At 47.4% G+C, this 24,021-nt stretch overlaps 2 protein-coding genes across 2 annotated transcripts; one reads left to right on the top strand and one right to left on the bottom strand.

Moving 5' to 3' along the window:
* Positions 1-3,793: 3,793 nt before the first annotated feature.
* slc41a2b (solute carrier family 41 member 2b) lies at positions 3,794-20,263 on the bottom strand. Its single transcript, XM_036520062.1, has 11 exons — positions 20,114-20,263; positions 17,709-18,392; positions 16,779-16,886; positions 14,549-14,620; positions 13,741-13,885; positions 12,440-12,586; positions 8,902-9,049; positions 8,278-8,357; positions 7,186-7,317; positions 6,576-6,724; positions 3,794-4,073 (listed from the first exon to the last, which is right to left on the bottom strand). Exons 2-11 carry the CDS (start codon positions 18,249-18,251, stop codon positions 3,888-3,890), a joined length of 1,710 nt encoding a protein of 569 aa, XP_036375955.1. The 5' UTR covers positions 18,252-18,392; positions 20,114-20,263; the 3' UTR covers positions 3,794-3,887.
* Positions 20,264-20,950: 687 nt separating this feature from the next.
* Positions 20,951-23,451, top strand: c25h12orf45 (chromosome 25 C12orf45 homolog). The gene is made up of 4 exons (XM_036520472.1): positions 20,951-21,052; positions 21,377-21,460; positions 21,750-21,883; positions 21,988-23,451. The coding sequence occupies exons 1-4, from the start codon at positions 20,986-20,988 to the stop codon at positions 22,168-22,170; spliced, it is 468 nt and encodes a 155-aa protein (XP_036376365.1). The 5' UTR covers positions 20,951-20,985; the 3' UTR covers positions 22,171-23,451.
* Positions 23,452-24,021: the final 570 nt, after the last annotated feature.

The following is a 24,021-nucleotide window of genomic DNA, read 5'->3' as shown; positions in this document are numbered from 1 at the left end:
GGAAGTCAGTCTTTCAAATCGTCCTATTTTTTGGTATGGCACCACTTGAAGCAGTTTCTCACACTATGTTCACGTTTTGAACCAGAGTGACATGCAGTAGTGTGTGCACCTCTACCACCCTTAAGTTAAATTTTAAAAAGAAAACATAGTTGGATTTGCTCATTAAAAAAACTGTTATGTAAGTGAATACTATTCTGCACTTCAGTATAGCATAGAGCTTGACGTACCAATATATTCTTGTAATTTAAAAAACGTACCAGCAGAGGGCGTCAAAAAAGCCCTAATTTGCTTTCAGCTCTTTTGGCACTTTCACTGAAATGTAGGGCTTTTCTGCCCTCTGCTGGTAATGTATAGGAATTACAAGGGCACACCAGACTGGAGGCTACTTTAAACACATCGGCCCACTACTGATGTGCAAAATTGCTTTCACTGATGTAGGCCTAATAGTATTTACTTACTAATTGTTTCTTTTTTTCTAATGACACGAGGGGTGGAAGTTTAACGGTCAACATCCTAAAGAGTGTTCTAATCCATGATGAACAAGTGTAGGGGGTCTGATCTACCACCTGAGAAAAAGTCTATATGCAATACAGGTACATTTGGAGTTATTATTCTTATGTCATAAAATTGTGCCAAAGGCTTTGACAAGGAAGAAGTGCTCCCTTTTAAAATTGAGGCGACACAGTCGACTGCACACTGCACCACCCTTAATATTTCTAAAGAAAAATACTGCTAGGTAGTTTATCAATAACATAGTTTAATACCAAAATGATGCTGCAACATGGTAGTTCGCCGCCTTTTTGTGAGAGCAATGACTGTGTAACATTGAAGCAGCCCGTAGTCATAAATCGGTGTCCTTGTAATTCCTAGAAATTACCAGCAGGGGGCAGAAACGCAACACATTTCCGTGAAAGTGGCAGAGATGGCTGAGAAAAAGTGGGGTAAAAAGCGCCCTCTGCTGGAAATTAATTAGAATTACAAGGACATTGGACATATAAAAGGGTGTGAACTGACTGGCTGAGCCCATTGCCCTCTATGAACACCTAAAACTGTATTCACTTATTTTATGGTATTAACTTGCAAAGTAAAATTATACGTATAGTGAAGGCTATCAAAGCAAAGTACTATCATACATCATTTCCAAATGTGCATATGCTGCTGGATCTGTAACCATTGAATCCCCAGAGGGAAGAAAGCCAGACCTATCTCCCTCTAGCAGCAGAATTTGCTCGGAATGTGGCTCACATGGAATCTTTTGAGGGCCTCTGGGCCTCCAAAGATTTAAACAATCTGTCATTGAATAAAGTTTATGACCATATATTTTTAGACGCCTTTTTGTATAATTAATGACTATTAACTGACTGGAAAGAATGACAAATTAGTCCTGCTGGTTATTAAGTGGTTTTCATGGTTCTCCAATTGAAAATACTGGACCTTTTGTCCTCAGTTAATGTGTGTGTGTGTCTCTCTCTCTCTCTCTCTCTCCCTCTCTCTCTCTCTCTCTCTCTCTCTCTCTCTCTCTCTCTCTCTCTCTCTCTCTCTCTCTCTCTCTCTCTCTCTCTCTCTCTCTCTCTCTCTCTCTCTCTCTCTCTCTGTCTGTGTGTGTGTGTGGATCACTTGTAAAAATTCTAACTAGTTAAAGCCTGCTTTTTTTCCCACACATTATCCCTCCACAGAAAAAGGAACAGGTTGTTCTTTTCAGACACAGCTCTAGGCGGTGAACTCATGAGTTGCCCTGAAAAGCCAGCATGGCACTTCAGCCACTTGAGGGCGCTGTAGAACAGGTAACAATGGACAACACTACCTTAGACATATGGAATTTCTTACCACTCACATATTCTTGCATTTCAGATGTATTTTTGCTCTTATGATGCTGGGACACTGCTGCTGTACCCTTAGGCAAGGTACTTAACCAAGAATTACTTCAGTAAATATTCAGCTGTATAAACAGATAACATTGTAAAAGCTGACACTTACAGTATATAAGTTTCTCTGGATGAGTGTCTGCTAGATACCAGTAATGTAATTATGGGTCATAAGTTTTCATATGAGGGAGAAGAAAATGTCAAATAACTAAACCTGAAGTTGCATTCTCAAATTATTTTTGGGAATAATAACCCAGCTGTGATATATTATTTTGATAATGTGTTTCAACCATTTTTATATAGGATTGTAAAGAATTCATATGACCGTGTCCTAGTTCTAGTGTTGCGACACCTTCTGTAGAGGGAAGTAGGAGATCTGTACAAATATTCAATCAATTGTATGATCATTTATCCTGTTTAAAAGCAAGACAGACCACAATGAATGGGACAGATACTGGCTTCTCTTCCTTTATGAAGTCTCTAAAATGACAAGCAATCGATGTGTGACTTTGAGGCAAAAGGCATGCTGATTAGGTCTTTCTCTCCCTCCTCTGACAGACAGCACAGTACCTCACATTGACCTATCTCTGTCCGCAACCTTCCTCATGATAGGAAGAGTAGCTCGACCTCAATATGCTCAATATTCTCTGGAAGGGAAATACCGCTGCTATGATCACTATACTTCCCCTATACATTGTAAACAGCAAAGTCTTCATTTATTTGTGTCAGAATTTCCTATGAAGGTGGCATTCTATAAGCTGAAACCGCTGCGAGCTTGCTTCGGATGTGGCGGTATGATTGGTTTCCACATACAATGCAGTGATGTCGATATGTCATCTGTTGGGAGGCAGGGGAAGAGGGGCTTGGGGAAATCTAAAATGCCTGTAAACTGATGCAAAATCAATTTGGCTGAAAAAGGCAAACCCAAACCCGCAGGCCTGGCGTCTGGTCCTGAGGGTTTGACTGGCATTTCCAACAGTAGCTGAGAGCCACTTGGAGCAGACGATTGACTTTCCATTCAAGCCGTGTCTCCAACAGCTTGGCTGCAGTCTAATTAGCCACAGGTGCTGAGTTTCCACAGCTCTGGTACCACGTCAGTACCAGAATGTCAGACATTTATTTAACTTCACATCTACGAGAGTCACACAAACTTGATTGGCAAACAGACGTGAGACAGCTGTCATTGTCTTGGACAGTGAGAATGTAACTGACAAAACTGTGTTCACATAATGACAGTTCTGAACGCTGATTATAAAAAAAAAAAAAAAAAAAGATCAAACAAAACACAATAACACCTCCATGGCCAGTGAATCTTGTGAGGCACATTCATTTTAACAATGTCAATTAGCACATGTGTAAACAAAGCCTGATTTAACACATTCTTCTTGCTTTACCCAGTTGGGCTTGTCCACTGATTGGGTAATACTGACCCAGAAATGCCAGCCATTGGACTGGATGCTGGGCTGAATTCTGCAAACCTGGGCAGCCGATGAGAGTGCATGTGTGATGACCCAGGTCACAGTACAGATATGAGAGGGGCGAGGCTGCACAGACCCGACAGCAAACACCTGTAGTGATGAGGATTTGAAGAGAGGCACAGTAACAGTAGAGAGTTAGGTGGACACTGTCTAGGCACGGCAGTCTTTATATGCCACTTAGCCAAAGCTACCAGAGCCCGTCCCTGCAGCATAAAAGACAGTTCACTCCCCAGAGGAATGAAGCCACTCAACTGGAGAAGAGTCCAGACACAAAAGGAATCAAATGCAAAAATGGCATTCTCCTTTAGTGATTCTTGTCTTTTCCTCTTATAGTGTCAGAGAAGTGGTACCTTTTAAAAAAAAAAAAAAGCTTTGTCATGTAACTTTCAGGGACAGCTTTTCATTGGCTTAGTCACTAAAAGTCCTCCTCTCCGGGAAAGAGTTGTCCAGTCTAGACCCACAGAGGGGGTTAGGGCTACAGGCAGGACAGGGGGCCGGTGTGAGGTTGTCCCCTCCCTTCCCGAAGCCGCCCGCCGCCCCCGTCTCAGTCGCCCACGTCGCTGTCCTGGTCCCCGATGACCCACAGGAAGTGGAAGCTGAGGGCCAGGAGGGCGGTGCCCAGCAGGTCCCCCAGCGCTGTCAGGTAGGGGATGGAGAAGCTGTCCGGGTCCTTCCCGCTCCGCCACATGAAGTGAACCATCCAGTCCGCAATGCAGAGCAGAGCGAACACCTGGGAGAGACACACACACACACACACACACACACACACACACATCAATACAACATCAATACACTACAACACACAACATCAATACACTATCCAACATTACACCTCTATACAGAGCAAAGACCTGAGAGAGACACATACACAACATGCAACACACATACACAACACAGTATTACACAACACGTCAATACAGTCCAAAATATAAAGTGAACACGTCAAAGAAACAAATGCACAACATCAATACACTATACAATATTATGCAACACATTCAACCAGTCCACAACACAAAGTAGTGTGAACACCTAAAAAATTCACCACCATGTGATCAACCAAGTTACAGGTTGACAGGACATACTCCATACCAATATGGCATTGGGAGTAAGAAATAACCACGATCACTCTGAGGTCAGGGTCCATACAAGCATTTACTTCCGTACCATATGACCTCATTGAAACACAATGAATTCAGCTGTAACTTCGGTCACTCCGTTAATACCGTCACAAAATAAATGTTTAAGCTTGGACCATGTTCTTCCCTCACTTCTTATTTGTACACATTTTTCTGTTGCCTTCTATCACAAATCTGATCTCTTCCACGGCATTGAGCCTCTAGCCATATCTGTTCATTGTAGCCAACTGCAAAGCGCTGTTAATAAAGCACTAGTATCATTATCAATTTCTTGCAAAGCCACAATGTATGAGATGGCATGGCAATAGTATCCCATCGGCTTTTAGGCAGATCAACACAACAGCATCTCTGAATACTCCAAGAACAAGCAAAAACTCCACTCCAGAGCACCATCAAGTACTCTGCATTAAAGTTAGTGTTTGAGGCAACATGCGCAAATTTGTTAGCAATAAGCTGGTTTCATACTGATAACACTTCCAAAGCTACTTCAAAGCTACTTTTGCAAATGTGTACTGATAATTGGAGTGTGATGTATTGTGCCTGTCAGTAGCTTGGGTGTATTTGTTTCTTTAAAGCACTTCTGTGAAAGACGTCAAAGCATTGAGTGACAGACCTATTTTCGCAACTGTCAACGTACTGACTTGTGATTTTGTGAGTAACTAACCTTTTTGTGCAATGACAGTGTTTTTGGTATGAGACGCATACAATGCACAGCAAAACTCCCTTGCTAGCCTCCTGCTCTCTTTATGGGGCTAAAGTCTGGCCACCATTCTGGCAGATGATACATAACAAGATACCATTCACTGCAGACAAGCTCTGGCTACAGAGGAACTTTGAGGGTGAAACTGGACTGGTCCAGCAGGGATCCTTTTCATTTTCAGCTGAGCCAGAAAGAAATTTAAGCACCAAGATTTCATTTCTGTCCCACAGCTGAAACCTGTACACAGATTACACTCTCAAGCTGAGATCAATCGTGCATGCCGAGCGCCAGCAGTATTTATGCAAATGAAAATGCAGTAATTCGGCGTCTCCACAGCTCAGGGACACACATGCCTCCGTAATGCTTCTTCAATTTGCTCGTCCTTTAATTAAGGAACTGGCTATTTAAATCGCTGCAGTGGGTTTTTAATTAAGAGGAGCTGGATAATCTGTAAACAGGGCCACTCCTGGAGAGACCACAGAACGAGGCTCTTTCAATTCCTGGCTTCTGCGAGGTACAGAATCGGCTTCATAAACTTGCGGGAGAGCTGTGCAATTGCTCAAGTCACAGTGTAGCTCAGACAGGATTCAGGGTGGAGCGTGTTTCGCATCCAGTGAGCCGAACTGTAATTCATACAGGAGCTACAGTCCAGAGCAGCCATAATGATAGCCTATAAAGAGGTTCCGGTTTCTGCTTCTGTTGGTGCACAGTATGGTGGGATCTCGCATGGTGTACCTGGAGCAATCTGTGACACAAACATTGTCACGGCGGAGTGGAGATGCTTCGTAATGCATACAGGCAACCACCCGCTCACAGCTCAGACCAAATTAACCGCAGCTACGCTCAGATGAGCTCCCTTTCAAGCGTCGCAGACGCCACCTGATTGATTTTGACGCCGTCAGGAGCTCTACGTCGAGTTTTCCCGCGATTTCATCTTTAATTCATGCGGACGTTGAAGGAAGCGACCGTTTCGCTCGGGAGGGCCTCGCTGTGGGCGTTGGAGCCCGGAACGCCTCCAATTAAGCCGAGGCGCGCGAGGGAGGAGCGAGAGGCGGCTAAATCGAAGCTCCCGTCACGCGTCGCCTCGTATCGCGTGCCCCCCTGCTGAGGGGGACGTTAAAGAGGGGCGCGCAGCTGCGGCCCTGGGGGGGTGTCTCTGCCCCTCGTTCTGCATGTCAAAGCTGTAATTACCACACTGATTTCTCTATTGACTGCGCTGGGGTTGGATCTTCAGGGGAACTAATTAAAAGCGCATATCAAAATGGCAAACCAATGAAACCTGGAGGACTGCAAACCTCCAGGACCAGGATCTGCATCTTTAGTGTTCCTGAGCCTGCAGGCCCCACCCCAAGTACCACCGTGCCTCCATGCAGGGCTTCCTGGTTCCTGGTCTCACCTGCAGCAGGGCGGCGGCCAGGTAGACGGTGGTGAAGATGGGCGTGAGGGTGGTGTGGCCGCTCTTCATCAGGTGGATGGTGTAGAGAAAGATCAGGTGACCCGGGATGACCAACAGGAGCAGGACCTGGGCCGAGCGGTGATTGGCTCCTGGAGGGGGAAAATGAGTGAGAAGCAAGAAAATAAGTCAGTTTTAAACGGACAAATCGGCACCTTTCCTTTTTTTTAACCTACTCCTGCAAAATGCTCTGAACATTTGTCAAAAATAAAGATTATTACATTAGATGAAATTATTGGCATTTACATTAACTGGGAGCACTGAGACCGTAACAGACAAAAAGTATTTGCTTTCTATTCCATAGTGGAGAGTGGTTTTAAACATTTGACATGACTCGCGTTAGGTTGGAACACTAGTTGTGCCTTTTACCTGTAAAATACTGGGCCTAAAGTCTAGTAACTGGTGTCAATGAATCACACAGGTGTATAAAGCTACAACAGAGAAGCTTATCTGGTATCACTTGCGGCACAGACAGACCATCAGGTGTGGTGCTAAAGACCTTTACCTTTGGTTCAGAAACTGAGACAGGACTGGTAGCAACTTCAACTCTTACCTGTGCCACAGAAGGTTCGGCAGGGGTAGTAGCAGCCTTTGGCCTCCTCTGGGATTTCCCCAGGTGCGCTGTGGAAGTGCAGGTAGGTGGAGATCCGGCTCGCCTGGATGGCCACCAGATTCCCACCGATCCCTGAGGAGGGGGACAGAGGGCATCACAGCAGCCTTACCATGGGAGTGGTCAGCAGGACTGCTGTTCAACACTTAAGACAATGGCTTGCGACAATGAGAAAAGAGCGACTTTGTACATGTTTATTCTATGAGTGTCACCTGCCTCATCCAGCCCTTCTTTACTGTTACATGTCATGTGTCCTGGACACTGGCGAGAACACGGTTAATATGCTTAATACTGAGTTCTCAGTAGTCATGGAAAGAGGAGGCCTGGAGATGACAGCAGTATATGGCCACAGCAGGGGACCCTAGAGATGCTCCGGATGAATTCCTCACCGTCCCGGAGCCTGACAGACTGGAAGAGCTCTGGCTTTTCTCCTCAGCCATTCTGTGTGGCTTTTAATCTGTCTCTCGCAGAGCGCTGTCACGGCTACTACACTGCACTGCTGAATATGAGTGAGGATATGAGTTCATCCACCAAGCACAAGCCGTTCTCCTCCACTTCCCTCCAGTAAAACCACAGACAGTCTGAGCATTCCTCTCCTCTTGACCACAGTAAACACCCAAGAATTGCCTAGTGACAGGGGTCTGAGACCTAGAGCCAAACTCACACCTTCTACAAGTCCTTCTTTAGACTGACCTGCCACTGTTTAAGCAGTAGAATACCCAGAATTCTCTGCATGCACAGATTAAGAAGTGGGGTGGAGTGACTGCATTCCTCCACGTCGGTGTAAGCGCTCAAGAGTGTGCACAGAGCAGTGAGCTGCCCAATTTGATAAACAGGCTGTGCACAGAGAAGCTCTCGCTTAATGGTTCTCATTAGCGCTTTTTAATTAAAAAGCTGATGCTCTTGCGTAAGACTGTGGTCAGTGCCAATAGACGAGCGCATCGCCTTGGGTCTCACCCGGAGATCTCGCACGGCCCTGACCGCTTATGCCCAGCGCCATTTAGCGTTCACGACCAGGGTGCAGACCACACTCACCGTTAATGACCGGGGTGTAGACCACAATCCCGGCCAGGTTGGGGTCCGAGACCGTTTTGTCCAGGATGAGCCCTCCGATACTGCCAAAGGGAAGAAGAAAAAGTCGGGTTTTTGCTCAGTGCTTCACTTAACAATGCTGCTCCTTCATTTAATATCATTAGCGGAATGGAATCGGCTCCCACGGCAACGCACGGCAATCTGAGCCATTTCATGTCTCGCTGCACGCAGGTTCATGTACTGAGCAGAAGCTGCCTGTTTTACACTCCCCTGCTTCAAGCAACATATGCATACTCCACAAGTAAATTAGCGTCACATTGCAGAAATCCACACAGTGTGAAAAATATCACAATCATTTCTTATGCCCACAGGCCCATCTAGCCAGACGCCTCAGAATTGAAGACTGCTGTTAATTTGTTAAAAACTGACTTCAGCAAACTAAACCCCTGGTTAAGACTGGAGGTAAAGGGGCAGAATATACAACGTGGAGAATAACAGTATGCCACCAGAAACCCAAACCGGCCTGTTTGAAAACAGAGGGCGGAGGCAGGAGTGATGTGCAAACCGTGGAAAGGGCGTGTGAAAGTGCACACGGGTGACCACGGTCGACCGTGAGCGGTCGCTGACCTGCTGATGACCATGGCGGTGATGACGGGCTCCCAGCCGGAATAGAGCAGCGTGCGGCTGGCCGGGTGCTTGGAGGAGATGACGATGCACACCGGCGTCAGACACAGGAAGAAGGCACACACCAGCGAGGAGATGTAGGGGTGCGAGTCTGAGAGAAGGGGGGAGAGAGAGAGAGAGGGAGAGTGAGACTCAGGGCAGAGATGTAGGGGTGCGAGTCTGAAAGGGAGACGGAGAGAGGGAGAGCGAAAGACCCAGGGAGGAGACGCAGGGGTACGAGTCTGAGACAGAGGGAGAGGGAGGGAGGGAGGGAAAGGGTCAGACACAGGGAGGAGACGATGGGGTATGATTCTGTAAGGGAGAGAGCGTTAGGTCCTAAGCTTGGATCTCCAATTACCACCTGCCAGGCTGAGATTATAACTTGAAAGACAAAGATCATTCATCAATATAGCACAGTGGAGTGTAGCCAGATGAGTCAGATGTAGTTTCAAATCATAACAGATACAGCAAAGTAAGGCGCCTAGCCCAGCAGACTCTTTTGCTACTGAGGGATATAGTAAAGGATTAATGAGATGAGCATTAAAAAATTATGTAAGAACTTTGCAGTGATCTGACCTTTAACGATGCAAAAATGCAACCTACTGCATACTAATAGGATGTTGAAAGTGTCTTATCCCTGCCTTCACTGAGACAAATATCATTTCAGACCTTCCCATTAGCCCACCTGCCCGCATCAGTATGTACCTTACGCGCACACACACGTGCGCGCACACACAGGGCGTGGCCCAGAGCATGTTCGCCCAGGAGTTACTGATCAGACCTGCTTCAATGGGGCAATGCTTGTGAAACACTCAGTTCTGTGTTGAAGACTAAGGAGGACCCTGCATCTCCAATGACTGTTTCATTTCTTTGGGCGTTTTCATATTGGGTACGATTGCTTTGTACTGTGCCTGAGTACAATTCGGCCCACTCCCCCGCCGGTCAGCTTTCACATTAGTGTTGTTAATGTTGTTCTGTACCTGAGTACACTTGCGTATCTACACACTCCGATACAGCAACTAGTTGGTTTGCGATCCGCCAATACACACAAAGAAGAGTACACTTCACATTCACATTCTAAACAGCAGTCCACTTCCATGTCTTGGTACAGTAGTGTTCACACCTGATGCGAACCACACCCGAGTACACACAAACCGTACTCAAGACCACCTTTTCCTAAGTGGACCCAGGCACGGTTCGTTGATCCGTACCCGGGTACGGTACACAGTGTTCACACTAATCAAACGAACTCGAGGTCAAGTTTACTCGGATCCGGGCCCGGGTCCCGGATGTGAAAGCCCTCTACGTCTCTCTTTCGCCGACCGTGGATCAGAATCATTTCAAATTGCTGGTAAAATCTTTAGTTTGCCTGACAGTAGTGATACACGCTCATTATTTTTAACAAAACAAAGGGCTCTTTTTCCAGAATTTCTCCTAACAAAACAGTTATGGCACAAATCACAAGAAAGCGTGCCAATTTGCACAACCGCAAAAACACAGCGTCCCCCAATCCCCTGCCTAACTCAAATTAAAGTATTTATGGACAAATTAGTTTCCATGGCGCTCGGCTTCCATTTGTAGAAGTAACGAAGGAGAACACCTGCCTCCTTGCGAAATGGTCTGTCGGCACGCCTTCTCAAAGTGTTCTTGTGGTCGTTAAGCAATTCCACCAACTTAATGATCCTAATCTCGACACCGCAGTGCACGCAAGGGAAAAAAGATATATAAAGCGACAGCTGGTTTAATTGGATGCTTTTCCACCCCGTAATGACACCAGCAGGAATGACGGCTACACTAAGTCGAGGTGCTGTGCTAACTTTGCCTCGTCTCTCCGACCGTTTCAAGTGCGTTAAAGAAACCGCGCACAATATAAAACACTCCGCTGTGTTGGCGTCTCTCCACGCATATCTCCGTGTGCGATCGAGGATAATGATTCAATCCACCGCTGAGTAAACAACTACTATTCAATTCCAGGAGAATTAATTCAGCAAGAACTGACAGCGCTGCTCCAGAGAAACAGACTCTTGTCTGATCCCACTAACTTGAAATGCCGAACTCAGGCCTACTTAAAATTCTGTTCCCGTCCAAAAATGTAAAGTTTGCCTTTTACAAACCTACTTGTTAGATCCTTGATTCCCCTGTCTTCAACAGTGCCTAATTTTATATGGTGACATATAAAGTGTTACAGGACGTTGTTACTGGAATTTTCCGATGGAAAAGCGTGCTACCCCATCCTAACTAACAGTTTGCAGAGGCACCTTCTGTGGACTTTAAAAACAAAAAGGTTTTTAAAACCAGGGGTACCCTGGACAGACACCATAAAGCCAGTGATTGTTACATTTTCAAAAATTAATTCTTGGTGCAGGTGGTGTCGTGGAAAAAAGTGGGGCTGGTAACCAAAAGGTTGCCAGTTTTATTCCCCAATGGGACCCTGCTTTTGCACATTCGGGTAAGGTATTTAACCTGAATTGTCTCAGTATATATCCAGTTAAATGAAAAGATAACATGTTAAAACAGAATACTATGTAAGTATCTCTGGACAAGAGCAGCTACTCACAAAATGTCAGACTAAATCAGTCTTTGAATTGTTATTTTTCAGTTACAGTTTTATCTTGGGGCTGAGGCTAAGATGTTAAATTTAAACCACAAAATAAGTGGTGTGTGTATGTGCGTGTGGTCCTTTGTGAAAACAGGGTGACTCTCTTGGGGAAAAACAATAAAAAGCAATAAAACATGGGTTATCGGGGTTATTGTGTTTTTCCTGGAGAACTGTCAGACCAGAAATTAAGTTGAACTCCCACAGATCCAGGCCAAATCGACCCAATATGGACACCATTGTGAAACAATTTGTCAAATGAATGGGCTTCACTAGGACCAGAGCTACATGGCTACATGTGTATCTATCCCTCCCTGAGGCGGCACACGTGTGATAACTGCATCATATTAAAACCACGTACATCTCAAAACTGCAGCTGGATGGCATATGTCGAGTGACCTCTACTGGTCAACATTCAGGAACTTCAACCTGTCCTGCCACAGACATGAAACGTGATTTTCCCCAAACACCCAAATATACATGAGCGTAAGTGTATTATGGAAGCGGAACAGTGTGTAATTTAAAATTTTTATACCGTAAAAACTCAAAGAAGAATACGCTGCTGGCTTACTGAGGTTGTGGTAACATAAGGTAACTTTTAAAATCCCTCTGAATAATATTCATGGAAGTGAGGCACAGATTCCTATTACTCTAGCGCCACCTTGTGGCTGATTACAGACAGTTGCATTATGGGTCATCACTGCAGCACATTATTTAGAATTTTTCCACGCTAAACTGACTTACCTTTTGGCTGTTTTGAAAAAGCATAGCTTCAGACTACCAACTGATTTGCATTACTGTTATTAATTCTGTTTTGCCCTTACAGTGGCTTTTAGAAAGATACGGTTTCAGACTCGCTCTCCCTCTCTTTCTTCCACTCCCTCCCTCCCTCCCTCCCTCTCTCACCCAGGCAGCTGTACAGGCCCTGACTGATCCACGCCAGGATCGCCAGGGTGATGAGATCTCCAAAACTAGCAGCGATGGGCGTGGCCACGTTGTCAGGGTTGATGCCCGTCTTCTTGGAGCCGACAATCACCCCCACCATGATGAAGCCTGGCAGAGAAGAGGAAACGCAGCCCGTCAGTCCTAAAGGCTGCAATCACTGAGTACCAGACCCATCTCCCAAAAACTTTCAAACACGTTTCTACACAATGTGCTTTCACTTAGCTGCCAAGTGAGTGATGCGGCATGACCACCAGATCACACATGATCATGTGGAAAAGATGAGATCACAAACGCCGGGAGGTCAAAGGTCATAAGCAGAGCAACACTGGAGTTAATGCTCACAGCTCATATGTAACAGAGCATTCCCGCAGTACCTCCCCATACTGTGAACTTCCCAGCCTCTCAGCTGTTCATAATCGAACGGCTTCAGATGATGTTGCTTTTCAAAGCAGATTGCCACTGGCAGACAAAAACAGCACTGCCCAGCTCAGATAACAGCGTGCCGGGAGCGCTGGATCAGTGTCCAGATCTCCGAGGGTATTCCCAACACGACAAGCGAGCGCATGAATAATGGATGCGGGAGGGAACCGACGCCAAGGCCGGAGGGCCGCGCGGCGTTTTAATGCTCAGACGGGGCTCCCCTTTCAGGAAACCGTGAGAGAAACGGCGAGGGATCCGGCGTTCACAGGGGCGCACGGCCGCCCTCCTCACAAACGGAGCGCAAGCGAGCTGGCACGGGGCCAAGAACGAACGCCGCCGAATCGCAGGCCAGAGGGGCGGGGGAGGGGCGGAGAGACAGGGGACAGAGACGGAGGAAGACGAGCGGCCAGAAATTAGAGTGCAAGCAGGCAGAGAGACGGTTCCCACCGTCTGGAGGTTCACGCCCTGCCTTAATCCTGTTTACAAACAGAAATACTCATTAGAGGCACTGCTGTCTCTCTGGCCTGCGCTCATTTCTACAGCCTTCCAGAGCAATGAGAGGAAGGACAATATGCTGACAGTTAGCGTGGGATATTCATCCATACTAAGGGACAGTTATAGGTGTTATGGATATCATTATTGTGAGCGGTAGGAAAATGCACTGATCTCCAATGGAGAGCAATATGAAGGGCATCAAACATAAGGTTTAGTGGATCCGGAAAGCGGAGAAGGGAGGTGATGTAGGCAGTGTGGCTGTGAGTGACAGTGAAGGGGCGGGGCCAACCCCTCAGGTACTGACGGTGGTGTGGGTGTGAGTGACAGCGGGGTGGGGCGGGGCCTACCTTGCAGCAGCGATGCGATGAAGGCGGTGGCCACACTGCTGGAGCACAGCAGCACTGCGTGGCTCATCTGGAACTTTCCCTCGGGGATCCAGCCCAGCACCACGGCCGCCACAGCCGCCAGGAAGCCCACCACCGTGGCCTGCACCTGAGCAGACCAGAGAGAGAGAGGGTCATAGACGGTTGTTGACTTGCAGGAGGGTCCTTAACAACCTCTCCCAGCCTGAAACCCTTAAACTAACTAGTCCTGCCCCCACAAAGCTCACCCAGCATAACCTGTGTGACTCACACAGACATAAAGAGTTCACAAACCATCTCTTCTGGAATTGACAACAGTATAGCGCACCGAGATAGCACAGACTGCCCCTTCCTGCAGGGGGGAGCATCACTTGTTACCTACTTGCCCTTAAGTTGAAGAGAAACGCCCACTGCGTGCTAATTGGGCGGATGTATCACCAGCTGCTTTTGATTGCGCAGCTTTTGCGCATACATTATCTCAACCTACAGTACCGTTTTCGCCAGACATTCAGGCGCGAAACATGACTGGGTTAGGTCACCGCATGCTGGCAATTACTAAGACAGCCTACTTGACCTGACAAACCATCCTGCTTCCCATAACTGCCCCCGCTGGGCTTAGATCACCTGACCCCCGGGGCACCGTGCGGTCCACAGCATGTGCACCGTGACAAACTGCAGCTCCGCATACTTCACTTAATTACATTCCAGTGCTTATTGGCTCAGCAGACGCCGGGCCGAAGCCCGGGCTCCTTGCTCCACAGGACCGGCGAGGCTTACAGCGGCTTGCTTTTACCTGCTTGAGGGCCAGGTTCCCGATGATCAGGTTCCACTTCTCGATGGGCGAGTCCATCTTCCCCACGTTCACCTGATAGACGGAGAGAGCTGCGATGACTTCAAAGAATTCTATCCCTGGGCCAACAGGGAGAGCGAGTGTTCTCACATTCCTCACTAAAGTCCTGCTGCAAGAGCTAACATTTTAACACTTTGTCATTTGCAGTCTAATACTGACTGCTAGGGCAAGAGCACAATCATTCAAACATCAATATATGCTCGTACATAGAAGACAATGTGGACTTATTTTTCGAAACATACTGCAGAAAGATGAATGCAATTCCGCTAAGGCACTGCTAGAGTGTCTCAATGGAGATCAGGCATTCTTTGTCTCATAGTCATAAAACCCTCTGAAACCAGGAAAGGCAAGAACATTAATCAACGGCTATTTTTAAAGCCGCTGTCAGTGTGTTAATTTGCATAATTATTGCATGATTTATCAAGGACTTCTGATGACTGCGGTGAAACCAACATACAAATTAAAATGAGCTGGGTGAACACAATTTAGGGTATCCTAGAACTCAGGAATGCCTGTGGCATATTTATATTCCTTCCAAGTGCATTGTTGTAGAACTATTCATTCTTAAGTATGAAATGGTAGGTACGTATTATCCAAAATTAAACAGCTAACTGACTGAGGCTTCTGAACTGGGCGTACGTTGAGAATTCAGCGTAATGGGAGAATGAACACATGAAGGAGGGCCATGGGAGAGCGTGGGGAGAATCGTGCTTGTGAGAACAATGAGAGAATTCTCTCCCTCTCCTTGCTGATAGGCTCCTCCATCAGCACTGTAAATGAAGAGAGGGTGAGAGAGAGAGACTGAGAGAGACAGACAGGAATGGGGAAGGGAGGGTAGATTGGGGTGGGGTGGGGGGGGGCTGCCTCGTGGTGAATTTGCTGATGCCAAGCTGTTTTCTTCACAGCTTTTTGAGACGTTTCGCAGTGGGCGGCGAACACATGATGCAACAGGACAAAAAACAAGACACACGAACATACACACACACACACACACACACACACACCATCTTTCTCTCCTCCCCTCCTGGATCTCCCTGCCCTCTCTCCAGGCCAATCTGACACACATGCCCTCTCTGATCAAGTTACGACGGACACGATTACACCTAACTGTCAGAGAAGGGGACTTGCACCAAAACAGTTTTCAGTAAAGGAAAACCTGTGCGGAAGAGCCAGAAACTGCAACCTGAGACAGGCAGCGGAATGCGATTATAAAAAAGAAAAAAGTGTTGAAAAACTGCTTCATCTGCAAATTCCTCACACAAATTCTATTTCGTGAGCTCTCAAAACCCGGGTGAGAAGAGCCACGGGCCCCGTACACCTCGGGAAAACCAACCGCACACCTTACCGGAGACATTCTGAGTCGGAAACAGCGCGAAATTCTAGATGGCGTGAGAGAATGGGATGGCGTGACTGTGAACACCCCTGCGGGCTTGTGCGTTCTCGGAGCGGGGTGCAACCAGCGAGGACTTCGGTGGCATGTTTAGGGCAGAAGAACAGCTTCACACCAGCAGGACTGGGAATGCACCGAGGAAGGCCTGTGGCAGACAGGCGTGGAGCGCTCCCCAACCCACAGTACAATGCCGCAGGAGGAAAACAAGTCTGGGCGAGGAACCCCCCCCCCCAATGATTACCCATCAGCCTGTTGTGGTCTGTAATCACAGTTAAAGAGCGTGTTCCCACTCCAGGACGCTGACATCATGCCATGAACATTTGCGTGTGTGTGTGTGTGTATGAGCGTGTGTCTGCGTATTTGAGTGTGTGTGTGTGTGTGTGTGTGTGCGCGCGCACATGAGTTTGTCTGAATGTATGTTCTGGTGCCTCTGTGTGTGTGTGTGTGTGTGTGTGTGTGTGTGTGTGTGTGTGTGTGTGTGTGTTTGTGTTAGCCGCCTCCTCCTTCACCAGGTCCTGCTAACTGTTGAGCCTCAGACACAGAGACTCCAGCAGTTACATAAGAACACCTCATTTCTCACTCCTTGCGCAGAGGCCTGCAGGGTGTTTGGCCGGGCCCGTAAGGGAGGGAGGGACGGGGGGCGAGAACGGGGCGGGGGGAGGGGCAGAAATGGAGGAGCAGTACACGTGAGTGTGATTTACTGTGTTCTGCAGATAGCGATGGAAAAAACGTGCGTGCACATGAGAGACCAAGAGACAGGGAGAGAAGGAGCACCCCACTCACCGCAGTTGAAAGTCTGGAGGCCAGGGTCATCTCCAGGTTCCCCTTCAGGCCCAGCAGAGCAGGCACCAGGATGAAGATCTCTGTCACGTTCTTAAAGGCCTCCCAGTGCTGGCAGGGTCAGACAGACAGGAGAGAGGGTGAAGGCTGGACTGAGGCTAGGCCGTTTCAGTCACAACTCCCCGAGGAGGGGGACGCTCACGCAAATGGAGGTACAGCGGCTACTGTGATCAGGATATGCTGAGAGCTTTAGGACAGAAATGTGGCGATAACATGAAACCTTATACAGTGTTACTATATACATTCAAACTAGGCATGAGCTGTCAGAGGGGGATAAGCAAATGACTGCGAGTGCTTCAGTTGGTCAGGTGTTCGTAAGCAGCTGTCTTTGCATATGTGCACACACAGGTGACTGACACCTACTTCTGACGCACAGAGCACTGTGGGTAATTCAGCACAACTTGCCACGGGAGCATGCTGGACATCAGAAGTCACCATATGAGTAATAAGAGCAAGACTGCTATGTGCCGTAATTTAGAGTCCTCTCAGCTGAGTCATGCTTAAGTACTTGCTGTCCCGTTTTCTGGGCCTGCGAAAGCCCCTTAGCGATGGCCACATCCTGGGGAAAGGCTGAGCAGGAAACCAGATGGAGAAACCAAGAGCAAAAGAACACACCGCTATCCGTGCCCCAACTTCACCCAATCTCCTGTCCCGATCTGACCCGCCCCCCTCCCCTGCACCACCCTGTACGGCCACACCCGCCCTCCTGCCTCTCAACTGAGCGACCTCATCCAGCCCTCGGCTGGATGGACTGACCACTCGCCCCTCATCAGGAGAGGCCACACCCACTTCTCAGCTGAATGATCGCAACACCCCCACCAATGAGAGACCACCCCCATCCCCCCGGGCTGAGTGACCGCACCCTCGCCTCACCTGCACCACGTCCAGCACCATCCCGGCCGACACCGTGCCGAACCCGGCCAGAAGGAAAGGCAGGAGTATCTGCAGCGCCATGGCCAGCGGCGGCTCCCTGGGCATTCTGCGGGTGGCCCCGCCCCCCTCTTCCACCTCCTCGCGCTGCCCTTCCCCCTCCTCCTCCTCCTCCTCCTCCCCCCCGTCCTCCCCAGACAGCCTGCCCTCGCTCAGCAGGGCGTCCGTCTCCGAGTAGCGGCAGTCCCCGTTGTCCGCGAGGCTGACGGAGGCCCGCGCGCTCCGGTCCGAGTGCCGCCGGCCCTCCGCGTGGGGCGGGTCCGGGCGGAACCCGTTCTGGTGCCCGTCCGGCTTGCCCGCGCCCTCGGCCGGCGCCAGGCGCTCCTCCTGCAGTTTGGTGTAGGCCAGGGGCACCATGGTCTGCAGCAGACAGGCGATCCGCCCCGATTGGGTGAGCTTCAGGGACAGGCCTCCGCTGCTGATCCGCACCGCTAGGCTAGTGCCCAGCAAGCTCACAATGGCGCCCCCTATGGTGTGGACGCTCATGCTGCGCTCTGGGGCCCCGCTGCATCGTCAGATCGTCCGCGCTCGGCCCAAGCAAGGACCAAACGGAATGAGCATGCCCTGAAGGTGTCCGGTGTCTCTGACTAATACCCGCCTCTTCCTGTTCCGATCCGAGAGAGGGATCTGAGAGAGGAAGGGAGACTGTGAGCATACAGGCAGCTTTGTGAGCTACTCTCCAACTCACACACACACACACACACACACACACTCTCTCTAACACACACACACACACACACACACACACACACACACACACACGCATAAACAAACACAAACACTCCCCGGGCTATTCCCTTTTACCACTAACATATGAGGCTCCTCTTCCCTTTGTGTGATGTAACTGATATTCTGAGAAATGCTGGGGTGAGAGAAGTTGGAGAATTTAGAGGAAGCTCGCTGTCACACCTTAACCATGACCAAATCCCCACCACTGGAAAAAGTGCACATTTTTCAGAGCCCTTTACATTGTACAGGGTTCACTTCTGAAAATGCATCATTTGATCAGCCCTAAGCATGACAGGGACCTCATGCACAAGATGCCTTAATCACCGCTTCACATCTCAGGAGTCAGGACATCATGACACATCATGACACAGACCGTAATTCTCTTCACCGAACTTACGTCACTGGCATGCATCGTATAGCCACGTCTCATCGTCTCAAAGCCTAATATGAGCCTTACACACACACAGCCTTGGTAAATTAGCTTTCGCTTATCACAAAAGTTTCTCTTGACCGTGACAATGAAAAGTATCTGTAGAAAGTATCTGAATTATGCACAACAGAAGTGAAGACAGATGAGAATGACGCCTCGGGAATCTCGTGACAGTGGGTGTGAGCATTAGAAACGTTCCCAAAAACACATCCGTGACAGCACAATCTGATGTTTAATTTGTTAGCTCCCCACGCATTGTTTGAAAAGTCATGCTGGAGCTAATTCATTGGACTTCGGGCCAGAAAGTACACGGTGGCAATATCTCTGTTCATGATCTGCATAGAAGTGAAACCGTAACAGTGGGTTACTTGTTGTGGCTGCCCACAAAGTCTCCACAAAACGAGCTGATTAACTCATCAGCAAAATCAACTTAACCGTTTATGCTGCCTCCAACCAATTTAGGGCAAGTAGGACCGGGGACAGTAATGTTATTGATACATTGGAAACATGAGAAACTGCTAACTTCTAAATTTTTATTTTACTCGCCATCTAAGCACATAAACGAATTTACATGACAAATGTTACAGCTGTAAAGTACCTCGATCACCAAAACAGAGTGGGATACGGCAAAACACGAAACCAGTCGTGTCTTTTATTTACTGAGCTATCCAACCGAACACCTTCAATTCTAGCAAGCCAACGTTACATTTACACTGAGACAACAAGCTCAGAAGCGAACCGTGACATGGTTTTACCTGGCTTGCTATGAAAATGATTAGTAAATGTTCCACTGTGGTTACACTAACAATCGAGTTGGCATACCTGAAAGAGAAGCCAATTTCGTTTTTGACCAGACATCCTTAACAGCAATGTGTGTTGCTTGACATACGAGCGATAACTTGGCCAAAGAAAACATTTATCTAGCTACTCTTCTAGCTAGCTAGAGGCTACACTCACAGTAATCTATCCAGTTAGGGTAACATTCACAGCTTGCTAGCTATCTACTGCCAAAGAAAAGTCCTATTTGCAGAAGATGCCAGAGGCAAATAATTAAACACCGCTGCAAAAATGTTTTCGATTAAATTAATGTATAAAATGAAACGCTAGCTAGCTGTATACCCGGACACCCCTGAAAATAAGAATAACAAGTGTTAGCTAGCCCTACAACTTTAAAATCACAATTTCTTACCTGGATAAGGTTTGAACAGCGGGAAATGGCTGTTTGGATTATGACAAACGTTTTACAGATAAAACATCCAGAATTACTTCATGATGAGATGGCTCTCATTCTTCCATACTGGAGGGCTGGCTTGGTGGCTGTCTTGCACCCAGTGTGATGCTGGATTCTTCCGTGCTTGACAGCCCGACAGACTCGCAGCCGCACGGATACACAATGCCAACCCCGCCTCCAACACGCGTGCGCGCCGGACCCCCAGAAAATCTGCTCCGGTCCGGGAAAATAATAAATAATACAGAGCTGGCCAGATGTTTTCCGCCACGGGCGATGTAGAACATCTGGAACATATTGCTAGCTAATGTCGATTATAATTTCTTGAGTCTCCTTTGTACCGGTCACTGAAAGCAACCGTGTGCGAGAGAAATCACGTTCGGTGTTAGTCGGATGTCACTTGTCAGTTTACCAGCAAACGTTAGCTAAATCAATGAAATTCAAACTGGGAAAAAAATCTTTCGATAAACCAGACACACATACGCTTAAATACAGGAGTCGGAGTCTGCAAACCTTGTGACCAGAAACAGAACAGAACTACAGGGAATAATTTATCTTCATACAGTATGGATTATATTCCCCTCTTGAGGAGAATTTGAAAGCCAAGCAATAGCGATTTCCATATTTATTGAAGCTGTTCGATAGGATTTGCATTATGTCACTTGCAAGTAAAGCGATGAGTTTTGCCAGCTAACTGCTATTACACCTCCAAGCTGTAGAGGGCGCAAAAGTTAACTGTCTTTTCAGGACTAATTTCCGTTTTTAACCTATGACCCGGATGTTGCCGTCGCGGAGAAACTCGTGCCGAAAAGAGCAACGTGAATCAGAGCGCAATGGAACCGCAGACGAACCAGAAAAGAACTAGCTCACGGGATTTGCTTTCCTGCGGCAATGGAGGAGGTTCGGGTTTGGAGACTTTTATTTTTGTTTTATTGTAGTAGTTTATGTATACATGTCAAAGTTTCTGGGCCTTAGTGTTCGCCCAAGTAGCAGGTCTGTATTCATTCAACGAACTAGCGAGCTGATATCTTGAATTCTACCCTGTTAACTTAACATTGAACTCTGACTTGCCATAAAAAGTGATTAATTTTGCCTTTATCAGCTGAGCTACATGCATGTTGTATATTTCCACGTTGTTAGCTACGACGCGTTTGTGTTTTAGCTGCTAGTGTAGCCCGTTATCTTGCTCACGTCTGCTCCAATTCATCTTTTCTGTGGTTGCAGGTCTCCACGACAAACTACTCCTGAAATCTAAAGCAGCAAAGACTGGCGACTCCCTACAGACGACGAAAGTTCCCAGAAGTAGTGGTGAGTCGCGCTCCAGTTGCGTTAGCGTTGTGATCGATATGAATTGTGCAGTGGCAAGTCCTTGAAGTTGAAGAGATTCCCTGTGTACACTGGAGCTACATCTAGCCAGAACTATTAGCAGTGTTAGCCAACAAGGGTACGGTCCTGATATTGAACGAAGATTTTACATCCGCAAAGACTGATTTTGTAAGAATGTTCCGGTAGCATTCAAGTATCGTGAAAAAGAGAATATGAGGTAGTCCAAAAATGCTGAGCCTGACGTGCTTCTGTTTGTCTTTGCGTGCTGTAGTCCTGGACAGGCTGCAGTGCTTTCTGCCACAGATGGCACAGGCCAACGAGAAACTCACTGAGCAGCTGAAGTCTTCTCCCGCGGGGCACTTCGACATCGAGTGTGTCAGCGAGTCAGAGAAAGTGATTGAAATGGTGAGTCTAGTTACTTTCTATGGGATTTGAAGTCTACAGGGATCGTTGTGAAGGTACCACTGCCCTTGAGCACCTTGTAACTGAGTTCCCCCCCCCTTTGGCAGGATGTGGCGCTGGTGGAGCTGGGTAACTCGGACAGTGACACAGAAGGGGAGCTGTCAGATGACAGCAGCTCGGACTCCGAGTCAGAGGTGGATGGCGAGGTCACGGAGGAGAACCTCAAACTTCCCGGCAGTCAGAGGAAAGGGAAACCTAGCATCGAGGTTGTGGAATCGACAGACGTTTAGCACTCAGCGCAGAGAGATTTGTGACTTTAACTGCCTTCACGTTTCCCTGAGGAGTGAAAAAGTTCTGCTGGAAATGGAAGCCACGTCCAGCTTCACAGATGGGCTTGAGAATATGCTGGCTGCTTTGGGGATCAGATCCGCTGAACTTGCGCTACATTTTTAAAAGGGTTCAAGCCTCATGGCTTGGGCGTTCAGAAATTTAGCGGTGTCCACAGTGTATGGGGCACGGAGTGTTGATCCGTATAAGACAAGCTTGTGCGCAAGTGACAGCCCCCCCAGCTGCAAGCATTTTCCCGTCGTCCTCTGTGCTGTCTTTGATGACCTCATAAAAACGGGATCTCAAAGGTCATGACCCTATCCTCTCATTGAGAGTGGCTACGGAAGCATGAACTCTGATCAGATAAGCTTTTATGAGCTGTGCATTTTGGTTAAGTTCACTTAACCACTGAACCAGTTTGCTTTTGTGTACTGTCATGATTTTTAGATGGGTAGAGTAACTACCTTTCACCCCGTCTCCGGAGTTTGAACAATCTTTTTGTCCCTTGTGTGCGACGTTGCAAACCGAATGCCATACGCCAGAGTGCCTATATGAGAGGACTGTGACAGAGCATGAATTTTGACAAAGGGGCTGACAGGTGTGGAATGCATTTGGCAGATTTTGGACACCTGAAAAGTGATTAACACACTCTCAGCCATGACCACCATCAGTGACGAAACAAGCTTGTGAACATATTTAACAATGCAGAAACACAGTACATTGTCCCTCATGCTGTGGATATAAATGCTTGAATAACTGGTGGCCACGTTTCTCACCTTAATGAGAGCCCCTTTGGAAATGAGGTGCAATAAGATGGTTTCCTCTGTCTGCACAATCATTGAGGTGGATTCTGCTTCAGAGGTTAGGAATAAGAATATAATTAATGAAATTACATTTGAAATCCTGTATCAGCCTTTAAAAAGTGTTAGTTTTGGTTTGGGATTTCAAAAGAACTCACTGACTGGTCAAATTTATGAGGGGCTGAACTATGTCAAAGCTTGGACTACCCACTCATTTAAAATGAACAAAAAGTGAGAGTGTCCTGTCTGTTAAAAAGGTGCTAATCAGATGTTGCTAATGTTAGTGGAGTCATAAAAAATGTATGCTGTTCATTGAGGAATGGCCAATTCCTTTTGCAAGAAGGTGTGTCAGCCCTATACAAGTTGTCATGCTATCTCCAGGAAGCTTGTAGTGTTGTAGTGCTGGATATCAGGGAAGATAAATGTATGTTCTCTGTATTTTTTGCTGACCATCACATGTGAATGATTCGAATAAACTTTTTTTCATTTATGGAAGGAGAAGTGTTTGATTAATCGGCTGGATGTGAATTTGAATCTCTGCCAAAATAAAAGCAGCAGGAGTTTAAGAACATAAAAAACAGCAGCCATGACAATGAATCATTTGTTTCCTCCAGACTCATTTTTATTGACAAAAATAGATGTCTGTTCAGTGATATCAGCAACAGCTCTGTCCTTGGCAGAGACTGACACTGTTATTGATGACGTCTGAAAAGACTGGGATAATGGAACAGATACACGTTTCGCCATTTCACCACAGCTGTGCCATGTGACCGAGCGGCCCGCACCACCTTCATGTACACGTTAACACTGAAAAAACACACAGCAACTCCTCTTTTGTTTTTTTTTAAAGTTCTCATCCTACTCCCGTGGAAGTCTGAGACAAAGGACTGTAAGTCCCTTTGCTTGGTAGTGTTTCCCTTTAAGCAGTACAGGTAAAAAAAAAAAAAAATCCAATCAAAATGCAGAATCGTGCACGAGTGTTCTTGAGAACAGTGCAGTACTTCTGAACGCTGG

The sequence above is a fragment of the Megalops cyprinoides genome, chromosome 25, assembly GCF_013368585.1.
Source record: "Megalops cyprinoides isolate fMegCyp1 chromosome 25, fMegCyp1.pri, whole genome shotgun sequence".
Taxonomy (NCBI): Eukaryota; Metazoa; Chordata; class Actinopteri; order Elopiformes; family Megalopidae; genus Megalops; species Megalops cyprinoides.
The sequence above is the reverse complement of the archived record's forward strand: the minus strand, read 5'-3'. Positions and strand labels throughout refer to the sequence as shown.

What these genes read in the sequence shown, in the direction of transcription:
- slc41a2b (XM_036520062.1), bottom strand. Translation starts at nt 18,251, where the DNA reads ATGAGCGTCCACACCATAGGGGGCGCCATTGTGAGCTTGCTGGGCACT. An exon ending in TGGTGCTGGACGTGGTGCAG is followed by an intron (nt 16,887 to 17,708) that starts GTGAGGCGAGGG and finishes TGACCCTGCCAG; the next exon opens with CACTGGGAGGCCTTTAAGAA. An exon ending in TGGCCGCCGCCCTGCTGCAG is followed by an intron (nt 4,074 to 6,575) that starts GTGAGACCAGGA and finishes TGTCTCTCCCAG; the next exon opens with GTGTTCGCTCTGCTCTGCAT.
- c25h12orf45 (XM_036520472.1), top strand. Translation starts at nt 20,986, where the DNA reads ATGGAACCGCAGACGAACCAGAAAAGAACTAGCTCACGGGATTTGCTT. An exon ending in TTCCTGCGGCAATGGAGGAG is followed by an intron (nt 21,053 to 21,376) that starts GTTCGGGTTTGG and finishes CTGTGGTTGCAG; the next exon opens with GTCTCCACGACAAACTACTC. An exon ending in GAAAGTTCCCAGAAGTAGTG is followed by an intron (nt 21,461 to 21,749) that starts GTGAGTCGCGCT and finishes TGCGTGCTGTAG; the next exon opens with TCCTGGACAGGCTGCAGTGC.